The sequence below is a fragment of the Trichophyton rubrum genome, assembly GCF_000151425.1.
Source record: "Trichophyton rubrum CBS 118892 genomic scaffold supercont2.12, whole genome shotgun sequence".
NCBI lineage: Eukaryota > Fungi > Ascomycota > Eurotiomycetes > Onygenales > Arthrodermataceae > Trichophyton > Trichophyton rubrum.
Genome location: NW_003456417.1, coordinates 138,866 through 152,026, shown reverse-complemented (window position 1 = coordinate 152,026; position 13,161 = coordinate 138,866). Strand labels below are relative to the sequence as shown.

The 13,161-nt window shown below is 46.6% G+C and overlaps 4 protein-coding genes across 5 annotated transcripts; all 4 read right to left on the bottom strand.

Annotated features, from left to right (window-relative positions):
- Nucleotides 1–810: 810 nt before the first annotated feature.
- TERG_08096 (uncharacterized protein) lies at nt 811–1,536 on the bottom strand (the record flags this gene model as incomplete). Its single annotated transcript, XM_003231262.2, has 1 exon — nt 811–1,536. The coding sequence occupies one exon, from the start codon at nt 1,534–1,536 to the stop codon at nt 811–813; it is 726 nt and encodes a 241-aa protein (XP_003231310.2).
- A 973-nt stretch (nt 1,537–2,509) lies between these two features.
- Nucleotides 2,510–4,674, bottom strand: TERG_08095 (uncharacterized protein; the record flags this gene model as incomplete). The annotated part of the gene is made up of 10 exons (XM_003231261.1): nt 2,510–2,580; nt 2,642–2,744; nt 2,810–3,143; nt 3,225–3,355; nt 3,425–3,791; nt 3,854–3,974; nt 4,025–4,122; nt 4,184–4,266; nt 4,338–4,474; nt 4,536–4,674. The coding sequence occupies 10 exons, from the start codon at nt 4,672–4,674 to the stop codon at nt 2,510–2,512; spliced, it is 1,584 nt and encodes a 527-aa protein (XP_003231309.1).
- Nucleotides 4,675–5,441: 767 nt separating this feature from the next.
- On the bottom strand, nt 5,442–6,729 carry TERG_12648 (uncharacterized protein). Its single transcript, XM_047751578.1, has one exon. The coding sequence runs from the start codon at nt 6,092–6,094 to the stop codon at nt 5,609–5,611; it is 486 nt and encodes a 161-aa protein (XP_047607470.1). The 5' UTR covers nt 6,095–6,729; the 3' UTR covers nt 5,442–5,608.
- Nucleotides 6,730–8,511: 1,782 nt separating this feature from the next.
- On the bottom strand, nt 8,512–12,383 carry TERG_08093 (uncharacterized protein). 2 transcript variants are annotated; one of them, XM_003231259.2, is made up of 3 exons: nt 11,279–12,383; nt 10,974–11,222; nt 8,512–10,908 (listed from the first exon to the last, which is right to left on the bottom strand). In XM_003231259.2, exons 1-3 carry the CDS (start codon nt 11,998–12,000, stop codon nt 10,761–10,763), a joined length of 1,119 nt encoding a protein of 372 aa, XP_003231307.1. In that variant the 5' UTR covers nt 12,001–12,383; the 3' UTR covers nt 8,512–10,760. The 2 variants fall into 2 exon arrangements, with proteins under 2 accessions (XP_003231307.1, XP_047607469.1); XM_047750535.1 differs by having other exon boundaries at nt 8,512–11,222.
- Nucleotides 12,384–13,161: the final 778 nt, after the last annotated feature.

Genomic DNA, 13,161 nt, shown 5'->3' with positions numbered 1-13,161 from the left:
GTTCAGCGGCGGGTTCATCTGTTCTTGCGAGTTTCCTCATCAATGCATCCCTGCTATAATTGTTAAAGTTCACACCGGCGACGTCGGTATCATCTAGCGCGCTAGCACCGCCAGCGCCTTTGTCATTGTCTCGGCCGCCTGCACGGTCAAAATTACCGCCGGAACTACCACCCACGTTGGCTCCGCGGCCACCGTGGTGGGAATATGACGACCCCTGGTTGTGGCCCTGTTGTTGAAGTCGTTGCATCAGCTGGGCCGGATCATGGCTAAATTTGTCATTGCCTAGGCCGACACGAATGGGACGACCAGCAAGATCGAAACCGTTCATCTTCTCAAGAGCTTCACGAGCTTGGTTAGGGTCGCGGAATCTGTTAAAATTTGTTAGTTGATTGTGTTAATTGCGAGGGGAGAAATGTTAATATAGGCTGTGATAACTTACTGTACGAAGCCATATCCTTTACTACGTCCGGTTTCTTCCCTTTGCAGTTGGACAAAGTCAAGTTCGCCAAACGGCTCGAAAACATTCTGCAGATCGCTCTCAGTGATACTGAAATGAATATTACCGACATACAACCTATGGAAGGGAATAGACTGCTGATTGTTGTTGGAGTGAGCATCAGGATTGCGAGCCTGACGATTTTTCTCGGCTTCTGTTAACTGGGCGATAATTGGGATTCCTAGAAGTTTTTGTCCAGTAAGCTGGATGGCAAGTGGGACTGATTCTTCGTTCTTAAACTCGACATAACCAACACTAAGACAATAAGTTAGTTTTCGGTCTGCGATTTATATAGGTATAAGGGAGGAACCTGCTTACCCTTTGGATCTCCCACTAACTCTGTCCTTCACAATCTGGGCCTCCTTTACAGGGCCAACCTTTTCAAAGAAGGCAATAAGCTCTTTCGTTCTTAGGCGAGCAGCAAGCTGCTGAACAAATACGGTGCGCCTGTCGCGTTCATCTTCAGTCAGTTGGGGCTCGGGCGTCTTGCTAGGAGAACGTCGACGGCTGTCCCTATCCCGCCGGGAGCGACGCTTTTCATCGTCCCGATCACCCCCGTCACGGCGTGCCCGGCCAGTTGGTCTATAGTATCTATCATCGAGCGGAGATCGGGAACGGGATCTAGTCCGGCCACCGCCTCTGTAGAAATCTCCGCCGCCACCGGACGAGCGGTAGGCGTCGTCACGGTCACGGTCACGGTCGCGGTCGCGGCGAGAGCGTTTCCTCTCGCTATCACGGCTTCTACTTCTCTTTCGGCTTCTATGGCTCCCGTTAGCACTTGCGCGATCGCTTTTTGGGCTCTTCATCTCTTCGTCTCCATCGGCATCCCTCTCGCGGCGTCGGTCTCGGCTACGGTCTCGGCGTCTACGATCCCTATCCCTATCGCGGTCCCGGGAGCCATCTCGGTCACGGCGTCCATCACGGTCCTTTTTCTTTTCGACTTCGTTGTCTCTCAGATCCGACGTTTCCACGGATTTGGAGGTATCGGGTCCTGGGTCCGCAGTTGAATCAAGTAACGCCTCAACGTCGATACCAGACATGATGGAAAGAAACAAAGAGGTAAATGGAGGTAAATAGGAGAGGAACGCGGACGGATAGGGAGTAGATATCACTTTTTGCTTCCGTTAGATGCGAGAGGGGAGACAGTAAGAAGGGAAGAAGCGCGAGTCGGTCGAACCCTTTGCTTTGCTTGAAACCTGGCCGCAGAGCCTGCAGAACCGTCTTCTCCGTCTGTCACCAGCAGTGACCTAAGTTAATTCTGCCGCAGGACTTATAGCAATAATATATGTAGTTAACAGACCACTTCTGCTGTCTCTTGTCGTTGTGATTATGACGAAGGAGCAACTTTGCTTCGTTTTTTGACGTTGAAGACGAAGAAAATTTAGGCTTAGTCATACATCACGTGGCGGTAATATTATGTAACGATGGGAATAATGTTGGTCCGTGAGTTTGTGACCGAGGTTTAACCATAACCTTAACCTTAATTTGAGCGAAGATGAAATGTCAGGATTAGTCATCCTCTGTAGAACTCGCAGATGGCTCATGTTCCCAAAGGGAACATGGGGCAGAAGACCTTTTAGTCCCATGGTCCTGTGGTTCATGTTCCGACATGAAATCATTCAGAGATTCAGCGTGGGCGAAACAAGAGGATTATCATATATTCATGTTTAGATTGGCCCTATTATTTTCTCTTCTAGTTGCGTTTTTGAAACATGTAGTTGACATATATATTAGTATGAGTATGTAATAGGTTACAAGCTGATAACGATAAAGTAGCCACCCCATGTTTAAAAGTATACTTCCAGAAAGCCAACCTGAGAGATATTAGCGTAATTACAGTCAAACGGTGAGATTTTCCGCTGTTGATATTCGGGGTAAATACAGCTGTACTTGACCCTCTGCCAGCTTTATGGTTTTGTTGATTATTTTCTTTCTTTGCAATATGATCTAGACCGATCTCAAATCTGACAAAGCATCAATAGGGGGAGGAAGGAGCAGATCGACGTCAACTCACTACTCAACCTCTACCTCCCTGTCTATTGCCATCAATGGTAGAACCATGGCAGTGGTGATCACGGGTAGGACTTTTGTATCACTGTTAATATCTCCATCTACACTGTAGGGGGTTGATATGGTTGTACTAACAGGCAGCAAATTGAAAACTGTAGAGATAGCTGCTGCGAACAATGCTTCGTAGCGCCTCGGGGATGATGCTAGGGTTAGAATCATGTAGAACACGCTCGATGATCTGCCGATGAAGGTCAGGAGCCGGATATTATCGAATTACAGATATGTAGGCGGAAGGCTGCTTACCTCCTTTTTGTTAGGAATGTCTTCAAGGCGTATCTTAAGAACCTCACGCAATATTGTTTCAATAGTCAGAGAGGAAAGCACAGTTCCAAGCATAGTGCCAACCTGCTGGCAGAGATAGTAGACGCATATAGCTGTGGCATGAATGGACTTCGGAGTGCACGCAATCAGCCCGGTAAAGGTTGTCGAGAGCAAGAGACCGAAACTCAGGAAAGCTGGGAGCACGTATAGCGATTCCCAGCTACTTACCCCAGTTCGCCATCTTACCGCAATCAAGGTGAAAAATGTGAGGCCGAGGAGAACAGATATGATTGATAAGGTCTTATACCTATGAGTTCTAAATTGTCACAAAGAATCATTAGTCTCATTGTTCCATACGTCCAATCTCACTTCTCGTAACAAAAGGAGTGTAACTTACTTCCTGATAATATAGCCAGCAGTGACAGAGCCAGTTGTGAAACCCACGAACACAGGAGCAAGGTAAATTGCAGCTCGTGTGTTACTGGCCCCCGTGGTGCGAATGAAATAGGGCGCAATATTTGTCAAATTCTGTCCAAATGTCAGTGATCATTGTTCAAACGTATATGTTGTGAGGGTATCTTCGGGGGAGCTGATTACCGCAAAGGCTCCTACTTGTAAAAGCACCTGGACAGCGTATGGACCTGCCATGCTTTTGAGTAAGCCAGGGGGAATAACGGGTTCTCTCGCATAGTAAGTCTCCACCACAAGGAAAAAAGCACCAAATACAACGGAGACTACTCCGAATAGAATCGTTATTCTCGTCGAAGCTTCATGGTCACCTAGAAGCCTGAGGGCAACCAGGAAGGTGGTGATCGAGATAGCAAACATAGCGATCCCCAGGAAATCAACTCTTTTGCGCAGCGCAATCTTTTTCACATTCTTGTCCATTGGTTTGGCTGGAGGTAGAAGGACTATGGAAATGATACAGCACATGATTGCGGTCGGAGCCTGGACAACAAAAGACCTTAAAATAGTCAGTAAACCTATGTACTAGCTTATGCTATCAGATAGGTGACCAATACTTACAATTGCCACCCGACGCTGTCCGTAATGAAAGCCCCAATGGGTCCTCCGAGAACACGACCGAAGACACTGACCATGTTCACGTAGCTCCGTGTAATTGCTACCTGGCTGGGCGAGACATTATCTGTTGATTGTCAGTAGCTTCATCGAGCGTTTCCAGACGTTGACCCCTACCAGTGATTAACACGCATACTAGAGCAACCATGCCAGCTGCCCCAATTCCTGTTATTACTCTCCCAGCAATAACTTGCCATAATGCAGTTGCCGTACCCCTATTTATGTATTAGAGTGTGCTAGGTGGCTCAAATCGAAGAGTCGAGAGGGATAACATACGAAAATATGCAGCCACCGCTAAAGAGGCAGTAGGAGACAACCAAGGGTATCTGTCGGCCATAAGTGTCGCTCAATTTCCCATACTATGCACATTCAAAGCAATTAGCAAAATTGAACTTTCAGGGCATCCTCTATTTTCCCGGAGATTAATTACCACTGGTAGAGCCACACAATAACCCAAATTGTATCCTGCAAGCACCCAGGGGCTGTCCCCTAACTGCTTGAAATGCGAGGCAATGGTCTGGTATGTTACCAATACCATAGACTCGTCGGCACCGGCAAGGAAAACACCTATTTAGCGTCAGCATTCACATTTCGTTACTCCAAGGGAAAACGACCCGGGAAGCAATACCAAGTAAGGCCCCAATGATGCCGAGCAACCTCTTCCATGACAACCCGGCGTCTGCGGGCTTACTGTCATTTTTTGGACGTTCCCTGACGCCCTCCTCCCGTGGGAGTAAGCTGGTCGTCTCTGTAGGTCCAGCTGTCATACTGAATACCGCTATATCCAAGTATGAATTGAAACTACTCTGGGCAAAACGCCTGGGAGATTTCGGCCACCCACGAGGAGGCCCCAAGCCATTGATAAATAATGGAAAGTCTCAGGAGCAAAAGCAAATAGAACAACCGGATCCATTAATGCATGTTGCACCACCATTTTCACTCCTCGTCGATCGTATAACGAGGCTTTCACCTATCAGCTCATTGGTATCTAGCGGAGCGCTGGATTCTTGTTGCTCGGGTGGCGTTGCCGGCTGGGCTTTAAACATTGGACCCAATTCTTTTCCTAGCCAACTGCTTCCAATTGGACTAGCTAGCTAACCTGCTGGCTGGGGTACCCCTATATACAGGACATACTATTGTGCAATCCTCCATGAATTTGGTAGAACCCTCCCCGGGGTCAACCGGCTAAACGGTACGGAGTCCTTCGATGGGTCTTCACCATCTTCCACAGATTACGGGGTATGGAGTACTTCATGCCCTGCTCTTCGAGATGAGATACGGAGTAAACTAAAAGTCCTATCGTTAGCCTATTCGGAGCTTTCTGCATGCACCATCTTTATCCCAAATAGCTAGTTAAGCGCACTGGCCGCATTTCACGCCTCCCTGCTAAACGAATGGGTTTGACAGCTGACATGAGTTGATTGCCAGCGGTGAAGGCGCGCCCCTCGGCATAGTGAGGATATCTCGTATCTTAACAATGGAGCCCTTGTAAATTCCACAGCTCACATTATTGCTGTACGCGTCCGGCGGCTGCTTTGCCCATTATACCACCGTCCTGTAATAAAGGGAATATAAGAACGGGAGAAGATGAAAATAACGAATCTGAGACTCGCATTTCGATAAGAAACTCGAAAATAGTCTCGGACCATGGGAAAGACCGATGTGCAGTCCCACACATATTAGCCATGCATACATCATGTCTCAACCTGGTGCACAGAGTACGAGTGTTGACATGAAGAAACCAGTCACGCACGTCTGGTTATGCTTCAAACTCCACCCTAGCTCCCTAGACGGCACGCAGGACATCAAAATTTTCTTCCACTCATGGTAACATTGCCAGCGAATTATGTGCAAGGTGACCCCCCAGCCATTGCATGGGTTTACGTCAATGGAACAAGGGCGCGAGGGAGCTGGGTCTAGACATTGGCTGAAGCTGAATTTACTGCGCTTGTTCTCTCCTTTTTTTAAAGTTGAGTAAGCGCTCAATTGAATTTTCGCCTCCACCGCAAATCTGTCGTGGAAAGAAAAATTGGACGCCTCACGCGACCTGGTTGGTGTTGTGATATGCAGGTTATGCATAAGAGCTGGTTGTAAACAGGCCCTGGACTCCTGCATAATTAGCCAACCAGCTTCTCCCACTGGTGAAGCCCGCAAGCGAGTGAATCGGCTTTCATTGGCCATGCGCATCCTTCAGACCATCAGAGGCAACGTCAGTCGAATAGTTAGGGGATCCCCGTTAGGTTTTCCGTGTGGACTCCTGCTCTTCCGTCCAGAACCTTGTTCTGGTCCGAGCTAGGCTAGTCAATGGTATTGGCGTCGATATTTCTCCATGGTTGAGCCGTCACATATGCTTGTGGCTTTTTAGCTCCATGCAGCCACGAAGATGATATCGCCGTTGATCTCAAGCCATCCTGCCGGTTCCTAATTTTCAGGGTCGAGAAATTCAATCCCAGCTGCTCGAGGAGCAACTTGTCAGACATACGTAATCCCACAATAGGATACAGACTGGTTGATCCGTCCCTTTGAGTCGAACAGCGCCTGCGCAGTGTGTAACTCCCTGCGTGGACAGTTTGTGCCTCGTTCCACGAGTTGCGAAGCTGAATCAGGATATAGGATGGCTGTTATACCACCAATTCGTTTGCTTGATTCTCTTTGTGTCGTTGATGAGAAAATAGCTATCATTGCGGGTGTTGTTGTTGGGTTGTGAGAGCTAAGCAGTCAGCGAAGGTGGTGAGCGCGACGAGAACAAGTCGAAGAGCCGGGATGTGGATCAAAGGGCGTCATCGAGAAATCCTTTTCGCCGACCCCTGGGCGTTCCCACCCCCACCGGATGGTGGTTATCGGGACCGTCGCAGTGGCTTCCATATCGACCTTGCTGTCGTAATATATTTATGGCTGCCAGAACCCTCTAACCATGGTCAAGCATTAATGCCTTTGTCGCCGAACTGTAACACTCATACCTATATCTGTCCTTGTTAAATCCCCTATAATCTCCATGCTCCATTACATAGATCTGGCATCTGTATAACTAACATCACTTCCAAAGAAACAACGAAAATAGCTCCGTGCCATGTCCTAGTAGTGGCAAGAGAAAATATTTACTAGGGATCTTGATCGAGAGATGTTTCGCGAGTCTAGCAACAGAGTACCCCAGGACTGATAGTAACCGAACCGTCAGGGTACAACAGGGACTCCTTACGGAGTATTCCAATCCCAGAAGATTCTTCACGAACTAACAAAGATACTCTTTATTAATAGTGTCAAGCATCTTGTGTCGTATGGAGAATCAATCGGGCAGAGCTACGAATCGCCAACTTTACCCTCCACGCATCTACCAGACAAGTACTCGGTAACAGGCATTGGGCTGTGAGGCAGAGTAACCAAATATATCAGATGGGCACAGCCCTACTAGCAGTATGTATTTTATCTTGGGCTGACGAGATAATTCTCGGGTGGCGAATGAGTATGATACATCACACAAAAGGAGATCGGCGCCAATTTACTGATTGGGATGTTTCTTCGGAAAGGATTGCTGTGTCTTTCTATAAGTGAACAGGCATCAGCACAGAGTAAGTCTCTGAACCAAGATCCAATTTCGTCGACCTACGGAGTACTCCGCGAGTACTGAAATTATAAACAGAATTCCCGGATATAACCTCATGGGCAGTGGTATGCAGGATACTACGTGGTGGAAAGTATATTTTAAACTCCCGGTAGTGTACAGTGGGTATGTAGGAAGCAAATGCAATGCTTCTATGACACATTTCCTTTGAGTACCCTTCTCATTTGCTTCATATGGGCTGCAGATTAAGCTAACTTAGAACTCTAAGTATTAGACCTGGCAGTCTCACTCATTGGATGCCAAGTACGACGTATTTTCAATGGTAAACTTGGATCCATGGATATGGCAGGGTACATAAATTCATACTTAATTATGACCAGAATACCTCGTACTTACAATAGGCCGGGTTTAAAATATGAAGCAAAACGACTCGGTAGAGGAATAGAGGCAGTTTTAGTATATGTATTATATGAGCAATCAGAGACGTAACAAGGCGTGATTAATGGGATAGGAAGAACTAATTGGCGTATCCCTACAAAGTAGAATACACACTCTGTTGAGTCAATTCAACGCCTTTTTCAGCTGCCCGGGCTGAAATTTCTCTCCAGCAAGAGCGAATTGCTTAAATCCAATAAAATATGAGTGCCTGCATCCGCGATATCAAGCTCATTTCTGTCCTACCTCTTTTAATCCCTACTACACCAGCATGTCCTCTGTCTTATATGAACAAATAGTGGGTATGATACAAAAGCAGGCGGGTAACTATTGGCTCTCGGCTTGTGGATCCAGACCCACTCCTGAGCCGCGGGCGATGGACCGAGCTTCTTGGCCAAGTACTTACATAGACATCTTCATCATCGAACATAAGACAGCTACTGATCACTGGCCTACAGAACGGAAGGAACTAAGTGCTCTAAATGTTCTACGAAGGGATAGACGCTGTGTGTTGTGATGTGTGCAGCTACAGGCATACAGATGCTATAAATTGGGAATTACAGGGTTTTTTTTTTTTCTTTCTTTTCTTTTCTTTTTTTTTTTTTTTGATGGAATTTCCATTATTATCCATAGATACGGTGCGCAAAGCATTGAGTATTGACTTGGAAGATTTGTAAACTGTCGCAAGGCGAAGCGTCCACTCGGTCACTAACAAGATAACCTATGGCTAGCATTGGGTACTATGGTCCATTCTTGTTTAACGACGAAGAGCAAGATGCTCTGTAGACCGTGTAGCAGATCCAACGCTACATCATGGCTTGTGGAGTAGAGACAAATTGAGGGCCAAACTGATAAACTAGACAGCCGACGACTTGATGCAGCAGCAGATGACTGCATTCCTGGACGTACAACCTGCATATAGATCATATAAATGTCAATCTAACGTTAAAATAAGGTGCTGAAATTGGCCGCTAGTTCGCATGCCAATACCCCTCGACTTCTGACTTATGAATCATTAGAATCACCCAGGTCATAGCATAGTTGTTGCCTAGGTGTTTACTCGAAGGGTCAAGCATGGAGACTATACTCCAGATGTTACCATAATTATTGGCATCCCAACTGTCAGTAGATTCTTTCCCCATTTCTTCCTCCCGTTTATTAGCCATTGTGTCATAAACTTCTCCAGTGACTCTTTGAGGTTGCCCCGGAGGTCAACATGTTGGCAGAGGTGTGCATAGCATCGCCAACTGCGGGGTTCCCCGTTTCAGTTACCATCCGAAGCCCGTAGACCCTGTTTCATAATTTCCCCAATATTCATAAGCAGCAAGCAGCTAGAAAATCATGCTAGGAGGTCGACCCTAGCATTCTTTGCTTACAACTGCATGGTTCTGAGCAGGCATCGTATGCACTTAGACACCTCGGATTTGATTTCAAGGACCTCCATCGGACATTATCAGTGACCTTGGGTACTTGTCTCAACACCAAGTCAGTATATTAATTCTCACACAATTACTTCATTAGCATGTGATCCACGCAGCTGCTGTCCTAACTGCAGCATGGCCATTGAACAACTTCCCAGCATAAAGCTGTAGATTCTAAGTGAGTTGACCTAGTGAAATATGCATTTCGGTATCATAATTCCCTCATGGAGTGAGAAATAGACGCTGCTTCTAGGTGGAACCAGGGCTTCTGGGTATCACAGTCGAGCAATATCTGGGAAATGGTATTGGTATAGAATTGCGTATTTTGTCTTAGGACGAAATGTGCTCCTTGTTGTTAGTTGTAGTAGTATTGGAATAAATGCCAAAAGACGAGTCGCATTTTTCTTATGGTGCTAAATTGCCTCAAGATGCCATCCGGGTTATTTTAATAACCTAGGATACTTGAGTAAATCAATATCACCTATGGCTTAACAATGGCTCTCAGATCCTCTTCAAAAGCTTGTCTGATCAATGTCAAGGGCAGCCTCCGTGTCGTTTCAAGGTTACTATTGTTAAGGGAGGCAGGGAATCTATGGCAATGAAGGGTTTATTTAGTGTGCGGATCTCTGGCCATGGGAGCGCAGGGGTTGACAAACGCAACCGGTGTTTTAAAACACACGGGGCTTGGACACCCGTTCTTGGGAATAAGAGAAGACGAAGCTGCATCAGACTCATGTAGTATTGTAGAAAAACCACGGATAGGTGTGAGCGAGTTCATTATTCACAGCTGTCTCAATTGGGATCCTGCGACGCATGTCTCACTCTCGTTGTGAATAGAGTTCCTTATATAAGTTGGCTTGGGTATAGTTATTCCCAGGGAGACAATTGAGGGCCTTGTACGCTATCAAAAGTCCGAGGCTATTAACAATTAGAACAGCTTGTCGTTGACTAATTTGGTGTTAGCAATTAAAAGGATTGGACAATGAGCTAGTTGATTACCGTGGTCAATTGATAATCTAACAAGGCAGTCACAGACTAGTATCTTTGTATATGGATTCGTCGTGTCAGAACATTAACACTGACGAAGCCATGACACTCGATAGTGTCTTCATTTCTCTTGACAATTAAAGTTAAGTAATAGTTCATACATTAAATAGAAGGGTATGTGTCTCTTGTTTCAAACAAAAAGGGAACCAACAATAGGAAGAAGCAAAAAAGGGGGGAAGTTGATGTAAAAAGTAAGTAATTGACTTTCTGTTTGGGGGCATGGGCAATAAGACATTATACAGTAGCTGGCCATTTCTTGAAGACAAAAAACAAGAAGGGTGAATAAGAGTGAATGCAGAAGAATTAAATGGCTTAGTAAAGGAAGTGAGGAGAATGTGGTATTTTATACAGCCCACGAAGAGCAGTGGGTATATAGATGGGTACAGTTCTACTCAATCTTTGCGGGAGCGAGAGGTGGGAGTTCCGTGCCAAACACCTTGTCCCAGAACCGGCTGGTGACACCGAATCCGTTCTCGTAGTCGGCAAAATGGTGTTGGAGGTGGTACTTCTTTAGTTCCTTGTAGTAGTACGGGAGACTAGCAGATAGATGTCAGTATAAGTTGATCTGCCGTTAAGCAGATAGGGTTATAGTGATACATACTTTCGGTGATGTAAAAAGTAGTGAGTCAAGTCATAGCAGATATATCCAAATACACCGCCAGAGAAGACCAAAGTGGCAGCATACCAGTTGTAAGAAAAAACGAAGTGCGCGACTTTCCAGTATGGTGTAGCTAGGACCATAAATAGTGTAGGCGGCATGACGAGGCGGTATTTGTCCATGGGGAGATAGTGATGAATGCCATGAAGCAGAAAATGGAGACACAAAGCAACTCGGTTGTCCGGGAGGTAGCTATAACAGGCTTTTTAGTCTAGTGGTACAGAAAGTGAAGGCAGCGGGCAACTTACTCGTCTATATGGAAGAGACACCTATGCATGCCATATTCAATCAAGGACCATAGAAAAAGGCCTCCGATCCAGTATAAGGCACCAGTACCAACTGCAATACCGCTCATGCCCAGGAATGTCCCATACGCAACGCATGGCAGCCACAGAGTTGGCACTACCCACCAGGCAGTCTTGCTGAGCGGTTCTAGAAAGTTTCCGAACAGGGGTGCAGAATCACCACCCATGTAGTGCCGTGGCCGGTGGACTTGGTCAAGGTAAAATTTCTTGGAAAACCCGCCATTCCATAGCTGCATCAACAAGGGTTTGCTAAGATCGAGGAACTTGTGCGTTTTATAGTCAGACACAATGTCAGTTTCAACACTGAGATCTTCCTCACTGGAGAGGCCAGTAGACTTGTAGACAGGTTTTGTAAGTTTAGCGCCTGAGCCGTTCAGAAGACCCTTTGACCCGTTTGCATGTGATTTCTCGAGGAAGCCAACAAGACATTCATCCAAGATCTCATATGCAGCTTCACTATGGTGATGCGAGACGATGTCGCCCATGATCTCATCAACATCTTTGCCGGCATAGTCAAGTATCAAATCTCCGCCACCAGGGTGGTCATCGACAAAGGAGGTGACATCGTAGACCTTCGGGCCGCGCAGGACATAACAAGACTTTGCGGATGTATGCTGCTTGATCTCCTCCGCAGTGAAGATGGGTAACGTTCGGGCGGGCATCATGAAGATATCAAGACGATATGGACAACAAAGCGCGAATAATCAACCGACGAGAGTGAAGAAGGATGCCCGCAACACAAGCTCGAGTTATATTATAATTAGACTGGTTCCGGACGACCCGGAGATTTGAAACCGTCCGTGATGGCCTGATTTCGTCTCAGGGGCCCAGCGTAGGTCGAAAGATTTCGGGTTGAATAATAATGCTCAGACAGCGGGATTCTGCTCAGGAGAGCGAACGTCACCCACTGATGCTGGTTCCCTTCCGCAACGGTCGCTCGTTCGGTCCCTTCTGTCTCCCTAATCGCTCTGTCTGCTGTTCTCTTCTGCTCGTCTGGCCTCGTCCTTCTCAAGCTTCGTCCGTTTGATAATTTTTCCCCTTCGATGTTTCTTTTTTTTTTTTTTTTCCCTCCCTGCCCAAAAGGGTTAGCTTAGTCATCATCCGCCCTCGATATGGAATTCAACATCTGAACCAAACAACGACATCGTCAACGATGACTTTAACCACGACATCATCATCGGCATCAATAATATCATTATGAGAGAGAACGGGAGTGAGAAAGCAGCAGGACGTCGATGGAGCCGATAAGTTGGAAGATCAGGGCTAAGAGAGCAAGAGTGCCGGGCGTATTAGTGCAGTATGACGACGTTCTGATAGGGGGCCAACGGCTCACAGGAACTGCACTCTCAGCTAACCGTACGAGGAGAGAGTGGAAAGCCTGTTGAAGGAAGATCAAGGGTGGCAGCTCCAAAGGTCTTACACGATTGATCGCCCGTCGGGATTATACAGACAGTAGCGGTGTCTCCATAGCCCCAGATGGTACAGTATTGCTCTCCTTTTGCTGCCACTGTGCTCCTTGTTTCGTCTCCCTTGCCCCCTGGGGCTAACTATTTATCCAAGCTTTATGCGGTGTAATATGCATGGCTGTGCATCATCACTGATACAAACAAACAATAGTAGCCGGAAACAGTGCATGACTGGATGATTACAAACGGCGTCTGGTCGTTTCCCTTTCATTCGCGGGCGACCGGCAGAGGGAAGGAAACTGTCGCTCCTCTTGCATATCGAAAAAGCGATGCATCCATCAACCCTGTGCAAGGAAGTATAAATTGAGATATTAAAATAGAGGTCAACATGAGCCAATCTGGTTCCCGATTTTCTTGTTC

Excerpts from the sequence above, each read along its gene's own strand:
- TERG_12648 (XM_047751578.1), bottom strand. The coding sequence starts at position 6,094 with ATGCGCATGGCCAATGAAAGCCGATTCACTCGCTTGCGGGCTTCACCA.
- TERG_08093 (XM_003231259.2), bottom strand. The coding sequence starts at position 12,000 with ATGATGCCCGCCCGAACGTTACCCATCTTCACTGCGGAGGAGATCAAG. Across the intron at positions 11,223-11,278 it reads TGTCTCTTCCATATAGACGA|CTACCTCCCGGACAACCGAG; the intron begins GTAAGTTGCCCG and ends AGCCTGTTATAG. Across the intron at positions 10,909-10,973 it reads TACTTTTTACATCACCGAAA|TCTCCCGTACTACTACAAGG; the intron begins GTATGTATCACT and ends TCTATCTGCTAG.